This window comes from Bos mutus, chromosome 11, assembly GCF_027580195.1.
Source record: "Bos mutus isolate GX-2022 chromosome 11, NWIPB_WYAK_1.1, whole genome shotgun sequence".
Taxonomy (NCBI): domain Eukaryota; kingdom Metazoa; phylum Chordata; class Mammalia; order Artiodactyla; family Bovidae; genus Bos; species Bos mutus.
The window spans coordinates 80,104,130-80,118,657 of record NC_091627.1 but is presented as its reverse complement, the minus strand read 5'-3'; the positions used below and the strand labels follow the sequence as shown (position 1 = coordinate 80,118,657).

At 36.0% G+C, this 14,528-nt stretch overlaps 1 protein-coding gene across 4 annotated transcripts in view; it reads left to right on the top strand.

The window, feature by feature from the left end:
- Nucleotides 1-14,528, top strand: part of PPM1B (protein phosphatase, Mg2+/Mn2+ dependent 1B) — an 89,053-nt gene that overhangs the window by 57,256 nt on the left and 17,269 nt on the right. For 3 of the 4 annotated variants that reach the window (XM_070379653.1, XM_070379652.1, XM_070379654.1), the window contains exon 2: nt 5,364-6,223. The exons of the other annotated variant lie outside the window; for it this stretch is intronic. In XM_070379653.1, coding sequence (XP_070235754.1) covers nt 5,378-6,223 — 846 coding nt within the window. In that variant the 5' untranslated portion in view covers nt 5,364-5,377. The remainder of the gene's footprint in view (nt 1-5,363; nt 6,224-14,528) is intronic. 4 annotated transcript variants of the gene reach the window in all.

Here is a 14,528-nt window from a genome sequence, read left to right as displayed (position 1 = left end):
TCCAGTTCTGCCTGAGAAACAAAAACAGGCCTGGGAAAAAACCTAAAGTTAACTCTTATTGTGTCCTTGGGATACGCAGCCCACTATCTGGGACTCCAGCCATGAACAAATCGGTAGAACTCAAACCAAGAAGAAAAAGAAGGGGCAAAGAGACATTTTAAATATTAAGCAGAAAACTATGAGATCTCTGCCTATATGTCTGTCTAAATTTATGAGTGCGCCTTCATCCTTGAACAGAATTGCTTAAGGCTGATTGGACAATGAGCTCTATTTAATTGGCCTAAAGAGAAGTAAGTGCTTACGAATCAAACAATTATAAATTCAAAAAATTAAAAATGAATTCCAGGCTTGTGTGAACTGGGAAATATTCACTATTAAATTGATACCTGGTATTAATGTTTATTTATTGACTTTGTGAAGATACTTTTGCAGATGACATAGCTTTGGGTGAATTATACTTACCAATCTACAGAATGATGATATAAAGTACAGTTCGTGGTTACTAAAGGAAAGTAAGATGTGTTTTTAATAGAAAGGTATAAGGAATGGCATTACTTTCTATTAAGGAAAAGGAAGTACATTTGAACTTACAGGTGCTATTCTCTGAATGGGCAAATAGAGTGATAAATAAAGAAGTATAAAAAAGGTTTGTGACAAGTGGAAGGGAGTTTTGTACATGATACAAGTTTCTTAAAGACATTAAACTGCCTTTGAAATCTTGTATTGTTACTTTGACTAAGTGAATAACCATTGTTTCACAATGAATATAATCTGGTACCAATCTGAAATTTGATTTTCTCTTCCGGTTAAAAAAAAAAAGTCATCTTGGAATATGGCTTTTGATAACAGACTATGTAAATTTCTTTGTCTTTAAGTGATTCATACTTGCTTTTAAAACCTTTTGTTATTTTGATAAAATAAATGAATGTTATATCACAATGATCTATGGAAACTATGGCACACATAGACAAAGCTCATTCTGCTTCTACAAAATTAACCCCTCAACAGAAAATTTAAAATGGATAAAAAATGGCTATAAACCAGACAGTCGGGGCTATGGGAAATCCAAGGCGGTCTCTTGGCTTTTCCTGGCTCCCTAACAAACCTCACTTTTATTTGATAGGATAAAACCTTTCCTGGCTACAGGGTTAATATCTCACAATTAAAAAAAAAGATTAAAATACATTTTCTGCAATCTCCAGTGATCAGGGCACCCACTTTGCTGGACAGGTTGTACAGACACTGGCAAAAATTTCATGAGCTTCTTAGAGACTATCACGTTCACTGACGTCCTTTGTCGTCAGGCAGGGACCACAAAACAGAAGGATTGGTTACATGAGATTGAACAGGCTGCGAAATATGACTGCAATTTTCATGACTTTTTGTCTGACATATTACTGGCTTCTAATCTTTGTTTTTAGGTATAAAAAACCTCTTCTCCTCAAGTCACTGATGGTTTAAACAATTTAGTGATTTACACCTGTGGGTAAAATTAAAACATTTTTCTTTTCTCTCTGTCTCGCCAGAAATGGGAGACATTTGGGTTCTAAACAGCCTCATCAAGGTACAAAAAAGACTGTCTCCAGACATACACAAAAATCTCAGCGTATACTGGGGAGCCCAAACTCATATAGATAAGGATTTTAACAGTTTGGTGGATTTAGAAAATTCAGTGCTACTCTTAGGAAAAGAAGCACAAAATCTTAAATTACAAGTACATTTAATGTGTGACTGGAACATTACTACTTTGTGTGACACGTGCCCCCTCCCCCCTGCCCCCCCCCCCCCCCCCAGGAATATAACCAATCTAAATAGTCCTGGGAAAAGGTTAGATGGCACTTGAAGGGCCATGTGCTGACAACCTTACACTAGATATTAAAAAGCTACAAGCAAAAATCATTGGCATGCAACATGCTTCTTTCAGACTATTACCAGATACAGATACACTTCACGGACTAAACAGAGGGCCTTAACTCATTGAGTCCTCAAAGGCATCGGAGGTGGTCTCATTGAAACACCAGCTATGTTTTGCTGTTTCATTATATAATCATCTGTTTAGTCCTCAGATGAGTGCGAAAAACCCTCCGAGAACTAATGAAGAAAGAAGTTGCGAGATCAACATATCTTCTGCTACAAAAACAAAAGGGGATATGCAGGGGTGAATAGTCAGCTGCCTGTTGCTGTGGCTAAGCCATGAGAAAATCACCATGGGAAAAGAATAAAAGCAAAATACAGCAATACAGCATAACCCAAATCAAAGTACATTGGGTTGATCAGTTGGGGTTGTCATACGCTGCTAAGCTAAGGAAAAACAGTGTGGACCTTGGAACGCTGGGTCAGGGCAAGTTCAGAACACTGCTTGTGCACACACTGAGATGTTTTCCCAAGGCATATGCGGGTCTATGACCTCCAGCTAGGTGATAGCCCTCGTACAAGAAAATAACAGTTTAAAGTAATCAATAAAATGGGAGATGTGACCAGGGACACAGGAGGCTGACTTCATCGTAGCACAACAGATACTGATGTGGCTCCGAGGAACAGGGCTCTTGACCCAAGAGGTCTTGACTCCCTGGTCCCATCTTTAAAACTTTAATTCTGTCTCTAGTTTCTTTTTCCCAAACTGTACGTTGACCACTTTCCATCCCTACCTGATGTGCCTGCTGCAGCAGTAATGCATATTGTATTTTACATCAGTGTAAAGTGTCAAACATAAAACTAAACAACCAACATAAATATAGTTAGACTAGAAGGAACACTAATTATAAAGTTCAGAAATAATAAGAGGCTTCAGTGGTCTTGATAATGTTGTATTTTTAAAACTATATGGAAGGTATGTGGGTATTTAGTACTCTTTAGCTGTGTGTATACATTGTATAAAATAAATATGTATTTCATGATTAAATAATTAAATCATTATGGGACAACACTAACTTTAAAATGAGATCAATTTTAAGCTTTAAAACAAATTACTAATTTGTAAAAGAATACGATCCTGGTTACAGCCAGTGAGTGTGGCGGTGACCAAAGCTCAGTCGAGTAGTTAATAGTTTACTGAACTTTGAGTCTTGAGTAAGTGACTTTGAGAAAGGAAGGTAGAAATCACCGCAGCCCCAGGCAAGGCTGTAATTTTCAAAGTGTTTGGCTGCCCAGCCTTAGGGGCTCCTTTGTTTCCTGATGGTTTTCCAAACTGTCCTTCCAGTCTCCCTTTAATTTTTAGAGTTTACTATAGTTTCTGTTAAATACCCCTCCTCCCTTTTCTCCTTTCTTTATTCCTAAATTAAAAACAAATTTGATGATAGAAACTTTAAAACTTATTTTTAAAACTCTTCTAAATGAGGAGTTCTGGTGACTTTTGAGCCCATTTGTTGAAATTTGAAACAGCAGCACCTTAATTTGAAGAACATCAAGATAATGGAAATGACAAATAAGTTCTTTTTTTGTAATTGGTAGTTGGGACTGAAGAGTGGGTGATAAATACAGTTATCAATTCAGTTTCACTTGCATTTAGCTATCTTTATAAGGTGGTGATGTTTTCTCAGGTGAAATAGGCATTAAAAACCATCTAAAATATACTTAGAACTAGGCTTTCAAATCATTGTATCAAAATATTAAACCAGTGTGTTAAAAAATAAGCATATTCTGTTATATTGTTCTCAATACTTGTGTATTATACTTGAATGAAAGTTATTTTTAGGTAAGAGTAAAACTTTGCCTTTTGAAAATGCATTTAAATAAACATTTGTATTTAAATTAATAATTAGTACAGTATTATATATAATGAAAAGTTACAAGATTGCTACAATTTACAAATATTATATATGGTGGTTCATTGGGTTTTTAGGAATATATAGTTTTATTATAGTTAGGTAACAGTTACAGCTGAAAAAGAGCTCTCTCAAAGATACCTAGAGCCAAATGAAAGTAAGTTGATCTAGGCTAGTATGTCTCAAAATGTAATTCTTAAGTCACCAGCATGCTTTTTAGAAGGCCCCATATAAAGTCTGCTGGGGGGCAGGGAAATGGGGGTGTGGAAGTCTGCATTTTGAGCCAATACTAACAGCAAACATTTTGTGGTGTTTACTATGTCTCGGGAACTGTTCTAAGCACTGCATATTAATGTTTTCTTCCCTGTCAGGTGTAGTGAGTGAGTGTCGCTTAGTTGTGTCCGACTCTTTGTGACCCCATGGACTGTAGCCTACCAGGCTCCTCCATCCATGGGATTTTCCAGGCAATAGTACTGGAGTGGGTTGCCATTTTCTTCTCCAGGGTATCTTCCCAACCCAGGGATCGAACCCGGGTCTCCCACATTGTAGGCAGATGCTTTACCGTCTGAGTCACCACGGAAGTCAGGTGTAGATAATATTGTTATTATTCCCATTGACAGAGGAGGAATTTAAGGTATAACAGACTAAAAACCTTACTAAGGTCACACAACTCAGGAGTCTTAGGGCCAGGCTTGTATATGGAAAACATATCAAGGCATTCGCATTCCCACTGCTCTAGTCCAGGCCATTTAAAATTGAAAAGATTTTATCCTAAAAGTGAAGTTGGGAGGATGGTGATGTGTAGTGGATTTCACAGTTCTCTCATGGGTAAAAGTAAAAGCACGTTTACTTTTTCACTCAGTAAAAGCACTGAGTAAAAGCTGTCCTAATGCCACTTCATGGATTGTAAACTCGGCAATATTAAGTAGTGTGCTCTTCAGCACATCATTAAAGTTATATTTGTTTTTATGGGTTAATGGATTTCCGTCAGTCCAAGTAAAGTTCTTTATTTGATGTGCAGTACAACCTAGATGGAATCACATATTTGTAAAACTGAGATTTTGTTTTAATTAATTTTGGGGATTGTCTTCAACATCTCTGGTGGGGGAATATACTTGATTATAACACTTACTTTTGGAAATCTTTCTAAAATGCATTGGCATACTTTTCTACATTAATGAGCAAGATGTTGCCAAGTTTTGAATATTCTCATTGTTCCATCTTACATATTTAACTCTCAAATTATAAACTGAATTAAAAAAAAAAACAGGTTTGTTTCTTGGTTTTCCTTTCTCCAACAACAGTGAGTGGTTTTCAGCTTGCTGCACATGCAGATCACTAGAAAGGCATTTTTAAAAAGATAATGATATCTGGGTCCCACCCCTGGAGACTCAAGTGTGTAAGGATTGAGAAACCACTGTTCTAGAAGAAGTATGTGTGGGGCAGTTTTCTTGGTTTCTTTTTGTTGTGGTTCCTGTAAGTTTTGATAATAATGAAAAATACACTTAAGATTAGGAGTAAACTAGAAAATAGATGAACTATTGTTGATAAATGCTCTTAATTTAAATATGTAACATCTACATTTTTTCCCCCTTTCAGATTTATTACTAAACATGGGTGCATTTTTGGACAAACCCAAAACTGAGAAACATAATGCTCATGGTGCTGGGAATGGTTTACGTTACGGCCTGAGCAGCATGCAAGGATGGAGAGTGGAAATGGAAGATGCGCACACAGCTGTTGTAGGTATTCCGCACGGCTTGGAAGACTGGTCGTTTTTTGCAGTTTATGATGGTCACGCCGGATCCCGAGTAGCAAATTACTGCTCAACACACTTATTAGAACACATCACGAACAACGAAGACTTCAGGGCAGCTGGAAAGTCAGGATCTGCTCTTGAGCCTTCAGTGGAAAATGTCAAGAATGGTATCAGAACTGGCTTTTTGAAGATTGATGAATACATGCGTAACTTTTCAGACCTCAGAAATGGCATGGACAGGAGCGGTTCAACTGCAGTGGGAGTTATGATTTCACCTAAGCACATCTACTTCATCAACTGTGGCGATTCACGGGCTGTTCTGTATAGGAGTGGACAAGTCTGCTTTTCTACCCAAGATCACAAACCTTGCAACCCAAGGGAGAAAGAGCGAATCCAAAATGCAGGAGGCAGCGTAATGATACAGCGTGTTAATGGTTCATTAGCAGTGTCTCGTGCTCTGGGGGACTATGATTACAAGTGTGTTGATGGCAAGGGCCCAACAGAACAACTTGTTTCTCCAGAGCCTGAGGTTTATGAAATTTTAAGAGCAGAAGAGGATGAATTTATCATCTTGGCTTGTGATGGGATCTGGGATGTTATGAGTAATGAGGAGCTCTGTGAATTTGTTAAATCTAGGCTTGAGGTATCTGATGACCTGGAAAATGTGTGCAATTGGGTAGTGGACACTTGTTTACATAAGGTATGTAAGTCTTTTTTTGTTACAATTAAAATGCCCTATTAATTTTTAAAAGGCATGGTAAGTAAGATTAAGCAAACTTTTAAGTTTTAAAGCTTTTAATATTTTCATTAGGAAAATCCTAACTAAGTCCTATGTATTTTAAAGTTACTCTCTTCCCCAGAAATGAAATTTTTTTTTTTTTGCCATCTTCACTTGTCTAAACCTTCTAATTTGAAAATTAAGTTTAATAAATTTATGGCATTTATTGTCATTTAAGTGCTTTATGACTTGTTGTGGCAGAGACATCTATACACAATTGTGACTTGATTAAAATTCTCAACATTGGCAGTACCTGTCTTTTTTGGTTTGTTTTGGCCACTCGGCTTGTGGGATCTGTTTCCTGAGCAGGTATTGAACCCTGAGCCCAGGCATTGAAAGCTTGGAATCCTGATACTCTGCCATCAGGGAACTCCCGGCAATAGCTGTCTTATGCCTGATTATGTAGCAGTTTCATTAAAAAAAAAAAAAGAGCAAGATTGTATATTAGATACACAAAAGATCAAGAGCCACATAAAATATTGGAAGATATAACAGAAGCCTTAAACTAAGTAAAGTTTTGTAATTTAGCTATGAGCCTACTAGCCTTACTAGCAGCTAAGACAGAAACTGAAGTAAGAGTTGTATATTTCTTATTCTATAGTAGTAAAAGAAGCTTTTTCTAGCCATAAAACCTAAAAGGAATTTACATGTGACTCTGTGTAAATATGACATGGTGGATAATATCTTACTTTTATAGGAGATAATCAAAATTGTTTCCATAGAGATGCCTTTATCATTCCCAATTAGAGAACCAAAGACTAGTATAAAATGCAATCTTGTTAAGAATTCCTATGGAACACTAAAGTTTAATTTACATTTGCAATATTATATGAATCTTATTTCGATAGAGTAATAGACAGGAGCATCCAAACTAACAGGTAATTAGCAATTTCCTTTAATGTCTTTAAAATATTCAGTAATTTCAAGTGGGCTTTTGACAGCATCTATATAGCAGTCAATTAAAATTTGAGTTATCTGACCAGAACCTAAAATATGTAAGTATTCTGTGACTCTGATTGAAGAAGGTATCAGGACAAAACTAACCTTTGGTTATGTGATGTAAAGATTTTGACTGACTGACTCTGTCTAGATTAGAACCACTCTATTTCCTCACCATGTAAGTTGCTGTGAAAGATACAAGCATAGCCAGGAAGCTTCTCTAAAGGTCTCTGGGTCTATGGAAATACTCAGGTTTTGTTGAAGTGTCTATTACTTTTCCATAGGATGGGAAGAGACACCTTCAAAAAGAGAAAATAAAAGGGCTGGTGTTTCCAGCTTTTTTCTTGATGGTATCTCTAGTACTCTACTGTTCGTGTGTTTGTTTGGTTTTAAAGCATGTTGTATCTTTTTTGCTTCTCTGGATGAATTAAGTACAGAAATATTGATGGTTGTCAGTGATCAAATAGTAAGTTGTTCTAAAATTGTCTCTCTCCTTGGACTCTGTATGGAGAAATTCTGACGTGCGGCCTTTTGAGACGAAAGCAGGCTTTTTTTTTTTTTTTTTGGCCTAACTGGGAACTGAAAACTGTTTTCCCCAATTATTTAAAACAAAAAGTTTGTTTATTGAAAAAAAGGCCAGATAATATAGGGTGTATATGTATATTTTAAGGTGATACAGAATATGTAAAGGAACGCTTGAAAATTTTGCCACCGACCTAAGTGGGCTATTGTCTTAATTGTGGTACTTATTTTTTCATCTTCTTTGCCTGCCTTGAATGTGTATATTTTTATAAAAAGGAATTCATTATACTTGTTATTCTGCAGTCTGCTTTTTAATTCAACAGTATATTGTAGAGAGATCTCCATGTCTGTATCTGTTGATCAAAATCATTTTTCATAGTTGTGTAGCAGAATGACACGTAGTTTTGAGGGGATAGCCAGAAATCTATTATGTCTGTAATTTAGAGTAAGGAGAGAAGTTTGTATTCTGGATAAACTGCACAGTCTCTTTCCTATAAAGGATATTAGTTTTCAGGAATTTTGACCTAGCCATTTTGAATGGGGTTTAAATGATTCTGGTGGTGTATCTTCCTTTGATGGTTTTTATTGGTTTAAAGTGATTAAATATTTTTGTTGATGGTGTTAAACGATTCTAGGCAGAATTGCAGAATCTTAGAAATGATAAATGATAGTAAAGAGGGAGAAGGGGTTGGAATGCCAGATCTCTGTATTGAATTTAGTTGAATGAAGTTGACTATCTAGTGCCTTTGAATGAAGTTATATTTATATTGAAATCAGTTTTGAGATGCCTAGCTAGCTCTTTTGTGTTAAAACGGAATAGAGGTGAATTTTTTGAATCACCACATGCGACTTATGGAATTAAACAAAGCTCTTATCCATTCCTGTTTTTCTGACTCCGTAATACTGTCCTTCCACTAATTTATATTGTAAAGCCACCAGTTAGCAGTATTTAAAACACTAGGATTAAAATAGAGCATATGATTGCTTTTAATTTAGTCTGAAAGATTGAATCTAAATTTTAAAATCCATGGAAAGTGTGTTGGCCAGTGCTTGCCCTGAGCAATTGCTTAGTAGGTATTAGCTGATTTTTTGTGTGTGTGTGGTAGAATAAATTTTAAAACAGTTTTTTAAATTAATTTTTTATTGGAGTATAGTTGATTTACAGTGTTGTGTTAGTTTCTGCTATATAACAAAGTGAATCTAGTTGCTGCTAAGTTGCTTCAGTTGTGTCCGACTCTGTGCGACCCCATGGACTGCAGCCTACCAGGCTCCTCCGTCCATGGCATTTTCCAGGCAAGAGTACTGGAGTGGGGTGCCATCGCCTTCTCCTTGTTTTATATATAGTAGTGTGTATATGGAGAAAGCGATGGCACCCCACTCCAGTACTCTTGCCTGGAAAATTGCATGGACGGAGGAGCCTGATGCGCTGCAGTCCATGGGGTCGCGAAGAGTTAGACACGACTGAGCGACTTCACTTTCACTTTTCACTTTCATGCATTGGAGAAGGCAGTGGCAACCCACTCCAGTGTTCTTGCCTGGAGAATTCCAGGGACGGGGGAGCCTGGTGGGCTGACATCTATGGGGTCGCACAGAGTCGGACATGACTGAAGCGACTTAGCAGCAGCAGCAGTGTGTATATGTCAATCCTAGTCTCCTAGTTTATCCCTCCCCCCTTCCCTTAACAAGCTCTAAGTTTGTTTTCTGTGGCTCAATTTCTGTTTTGTGAATAGATTCATTTGTACTTTTTTTTTTTTTTTTAGATTCCACGTATAAGCAATCGTTGATATGTCTTTCTGTCTGACTTATTTCACTTAGTATGAAATAAGTATACTCTAGGTCCAGGTGTTAGCTGCTTTAGGAGAAAGTGTGAATGGAGTAGATTGAATTTTTAACTAGATGCTTTTAAGATTTTTTCTGATAATAGATTTAAGTTAAGTGTTGGAAATTTCTTGATGATCCACTGTTTATAACTTGGCATTTTCATTGCCAGGGCCTGGGTTTGATTCCTGGTCAGGGAACTTAAGATCCTGCAAGCCTTGGGGCTCAGCTATATATAAATAAATAAATAAGTGTTAAATTTTCTAACGCTTTTAACATTTATCATTCCCTAATAGTTTACAGGGATTTTTATATGTTAACTCACGAAATGTTGGGGTATTATGATAACCATTGTAATCACAGTAGTATCAATAAATTGCTTTTTGTGAGCCATATGCTATTTTAAGCACTTTTTACACATTTTAATTTATTTAATTTTCACAACAACCGTAACAGGTAGCTAGCATTATTGTTTATGATGGTCATTTTTCAGAATTGCTATTCAGCAATATGAAGCTATAAGAGTTGGATGATTCTGGTCAGGTATTACCCTATTTAGATAATTAACTCTAGGGGAAAATGGTCCCTAAGGAAGCAGCTTTTCCATTTTATTGCCAGTGCTAGTAGCATTTCTGGTGTTTATGCTAACTAATTTCCGGTTGCATAGAATGAAAGTGAAAGTGTCAGTCGCTCAGTTGTGTCTGACTCTTTGTGACACATGGACTGTAGTCCACTAGGCTCCTCTGTGTATGGGATTCTCCAGGTAAAGAATACTGGAGTGGGTTGCCATTCTCTTCTCCAGGGGATCTTCCCAACCCAGGGATCAAACCCAGGTCTCCTACATTGCAGGCAGATTCTTTACTGTCTGAGCCACCAGGGAAGCCCGTGGAATAGAATATGTAATAGCCATTTGCATGGCCTTTAATAACTTTATAGATCACATTCATCCTCATAGTAACCTTCTGAGGGGAACAAAGTAAAAATTTTTATTTCCAATTTGTAAGTAAGGAAATGGAAGTTTGTCATAAAAGACTTTTTTAATAAAGAGAAGCTGTAAGTCAGATATTTGATGAATTTTGAAGCAGAGTCTAGAATTGAAGCTTTCTGAGTTAAGCTTTGCATGTATGTTACCAAAGTTTCCCATTAGATTTGATGAAAAAAATTTTTCCCAAGGGAAACTTTTAAGACCTTCCTTTTCTTTTTTCAGTAATTACAAAATAAAAAAAAATTTAAACAAGATGATATTTGAAGTGAAGTTATTAATCTTTACGTCTCTCCTTGTCAGTCTCATCCCCTTTAGTTAGCCACTGTTTACAGTTATATATCCTTCCAAATAATTCTCTGTGTTTATTCATAAAAATAGAAGTATAAAAGGTAGGGTCATGTATGCATGTTACTTTGCTAGCCCTTTGTTTTTCTTAATCATAAAAGTCAATATTTGTTCAAGTTTTTTAAAAATATAATTTGATTTCCTTTAATCAATCTATGTACCACCTATTAGAAGCTTATTTATTTTAAAGAATGAGATATAATACCTGATAATTGGATTATGTTGAGGGGAAATTAATAACATTTTCAAAAGGCAATATCAATCTAAGTCACTGATAAAACGTGGAAAAATGTACTTCTGTACCCCTTAAAATAGTTGTTTAACCCTAAACTCGGAAGCTTTTTGATTATAGTTTTCAGAAAATGTAATCATAAATAATGCAAAAGTAGACATAGTATTAGAGTGGAGTGTGGCTGGGTTTTTTGAAGTATGGAAGATAAGGATGTAAAAATACAGTATATGTAATGTAGAAATTCCGAAACCTTCTTTGTTGATGGTGTCTGAATATCTCAGTAAGTTTTTTTGTAGTGCTACTTAACCATATTAATATCTAACAGTTATAAGTATTAAGTAGTTAGATCCAAACTTAATGAGTGTACAAATAATATTTAACAAAATAATACATATACATGGGAAAACATTTATTCCATTCTTTTAAAAACAATAATTGCATAATAGGACATGCTTGCACCTGTTGGATATGGCACAACTTCTCAAGCCTTGGAATCACTGGATAGTGCCACCCTTGGAGGACTTGACTTTAATCTCAGTAACTCCTAGAACCTCCGCTTTGGGAAAAGAGAATGTCATTGAGAGGACTATAGCGCTATCTAATGTTAAAAGTGTGAACTACCTCAAACTAGTTTAGAGTGTTCACAGATACTGAATATTGCTATGTCCTTCCCTCCCTCATTTAGAATATCTCTGAGGACATTTGGCTTCCTGGGGCTTTTTGGTACCGTGTTTAGAACCACAGTTTCAGTATTAGAACATAGGCTCTTTGGAACCAGACAGCTTGGTTTTGAGTTGTGCTCTGCCATTTGGTGCAAAGCATGGGTTTCTTCATTTTATAAAATAGAGATAATAATAATCTTCTTCATGGAGTTGCTAAGAATATAGCTTTTGGCAAGTGCATGAACAGTATCTGGTTTACAGTCCTCAATAAATTTTAGTTCTGACAATTATGAAATGAAGAGGTAAATTTGTGCAAAGGGAAATATAGATTCAAGAGAAGGGAATGGTGGGAGAATTGAGTGTTTTAGAAAGGAAGTAATGATAGCCTTCATCTTTCTTGGGTAGGTGGAAATTTGGGCTATTCCTTAAAATTGGCTGTTTTGAACACTGTAAATGTAATAACTACAGTGAGTGGCAGATTTTAAAAAAGTGATTTAAAGAATTACAACTTTGTAGTATAAGATTCTGTTCACAGACCATTTCATATGCTGTGCTCAGGACTTGATCCAGAATGCTTCAGAAGCATGCAACATTCAACTTTAAAACTAACAGCATCAAATTATTTTCTGATTAATTTTAGATACCCTTACTTATGGCAGGGGCACTGGTTATTTTGATCTGTTGTTCAGTCGCTTAGTCATGTCTGTTGTTTGCAATTCCATGAACTACAGCACGCCAAGCTTTTGACCCATAACTATCTATTAAAATAGTTCTGATTCCTTTAAGCACTGCTGCTGTGCTGTTGTCATAAAAAATGAAAAGGTGCTGAAGTCATCAGTTTTTAAACATCTGGCTGATTGCTGTAATTGTTCAAGTTGATTTTTGCATATTTCATTTGTGGACTTTACAAAAAAATGTATACTGAATATGCAAGGATGATTTATCTCTAGAAAACTAAAGAGTCATAAAGGAAAGGCTCTTTTTAAATTGCTATATAAATTGCTATATAAAAATTAATGAAGTACACCCATACTTTGTATTTAGGGGAAGATCATCTTTATGTACGGAGAAGGCAATGGCACCCCACTCCAGTACTCTTGCCTGAAAAATCCCAGGGACAGGGGAGCCTGGCGGGCTGCCGTCTGTGGGGTCGCACAGAGTCGGACATGACTGAAGCAACTTAGCAGCAGTAGTAGCGTCTTTATGTAGAAATAGAAATACCATCGTTGAAATGACACATGCTGAGATGTTTATGTAAATTATTTTCTTTAAATATCTCCAGGTACTTAAACTTCTTGAAATTATCTTTTAGTTAATTTTCCAAATAATAGGATGTACGTTTTATAACTTATAAAAATCTAATGGAAATTATATATATATGATAGATTAAGAATGGGTAAACAATGCTCACACTGTTGTTAACAAAATAGAGAGTAGAAGAAACTGGATTTCTAAAAATGTAAGGTGGTAATTCTGTTTATTCATAAAATTGCTTTAAAAAGTCATTGGTATTCATGTGATGCTTGATTCTTGAATATCTATGGTATAAAGAGTTTTCCTGACCTGAATTTACATGGTAAATCCCGATTCCTATGGGATGTATTGCTGTTTGGAATCATAGAGTGTATATGTGGGATATGTGTGTGTATATCTTCATATATATGTGTGTGTGTGTGTGTGTGTGCGATGATATATATATTCATATAGCCAGTGTAGTTTTTTTTTTTTTGCCACACCACATGGCGTGTGGATCTTAGTTCCCCAACCAGGGATTGAATCCATACCCCCTGCATTGGAAGCACAGAATCTTAACCACTGGACCATCAGGAAGTGCCCGCCAGTGTATACTAGGTCATTATGAAAGTTTTGGTGGGTTTCATTAAGTGATAAAATTCATTTGGGCCAGTTTGGAAATCCTGATTTTTTTCCCCCCAGATATTAAGAATTTATATATTCATGATGATTCTATTAAAGCATAAGAATTTGTACAGAGAATTACTATTTTCGAAGTCTTCTTAAGACTCAACCTATACTGCCTTCAAACTTTGCTCCGTTAAGGTTTAGCAGAAGTTTTTCAAGGCCTGCCTGTGTTTGACTGTGTCATGTGGGTCCCCAAAAGGTGGCAAGTCTTAACCAAAGAGTGCTCACCTAGATTCTGGCCATGATGACTGAAAAGAGTAGCATGGGTATGTTGTTGGCTCTCTTCACTTGGGTTGGCAAATCCCACCTCCATTGACTTAATTTTTGAGAGTGGTAAATAAAAAAAAAAAAGAAGAAGTTAAAAAAAGATCACTATTCTAAGAACAGTTTCATTTGGTTTTAAGAAATTCAGTAAAAGTAATATGCCTTTAAGAAACTGTTTTAACTTTATTGCTTATAGTCTTGTGGTAATAGAGTAGTATATATCCCGTGTTTCCTTTTTGATATAGATCTTTTGTGATGGTGTGATTAAAAAGGCAGCGGTAAAATTTGTCCTTCAATTAGTAGTTTTAGCTGCTCTCTCCAAATTCTGACACTAACTGTCTGATGTCATTTCTTCAAAAGTTATTTCATCTGACTGCAGTGTATCTATTTGATCATTTGATACTATGCCCTTAGAACAGTTTCCAGTTTAACTTTTTTCTCTGCTTGTTTAGTTTAGTGTCTTGGGTATCCTAATAATGCACAGTTTTCATCCATGTCAATTTAGTGAGTTTCAGTAGCATTGCTCCAATGCAGGTTAAT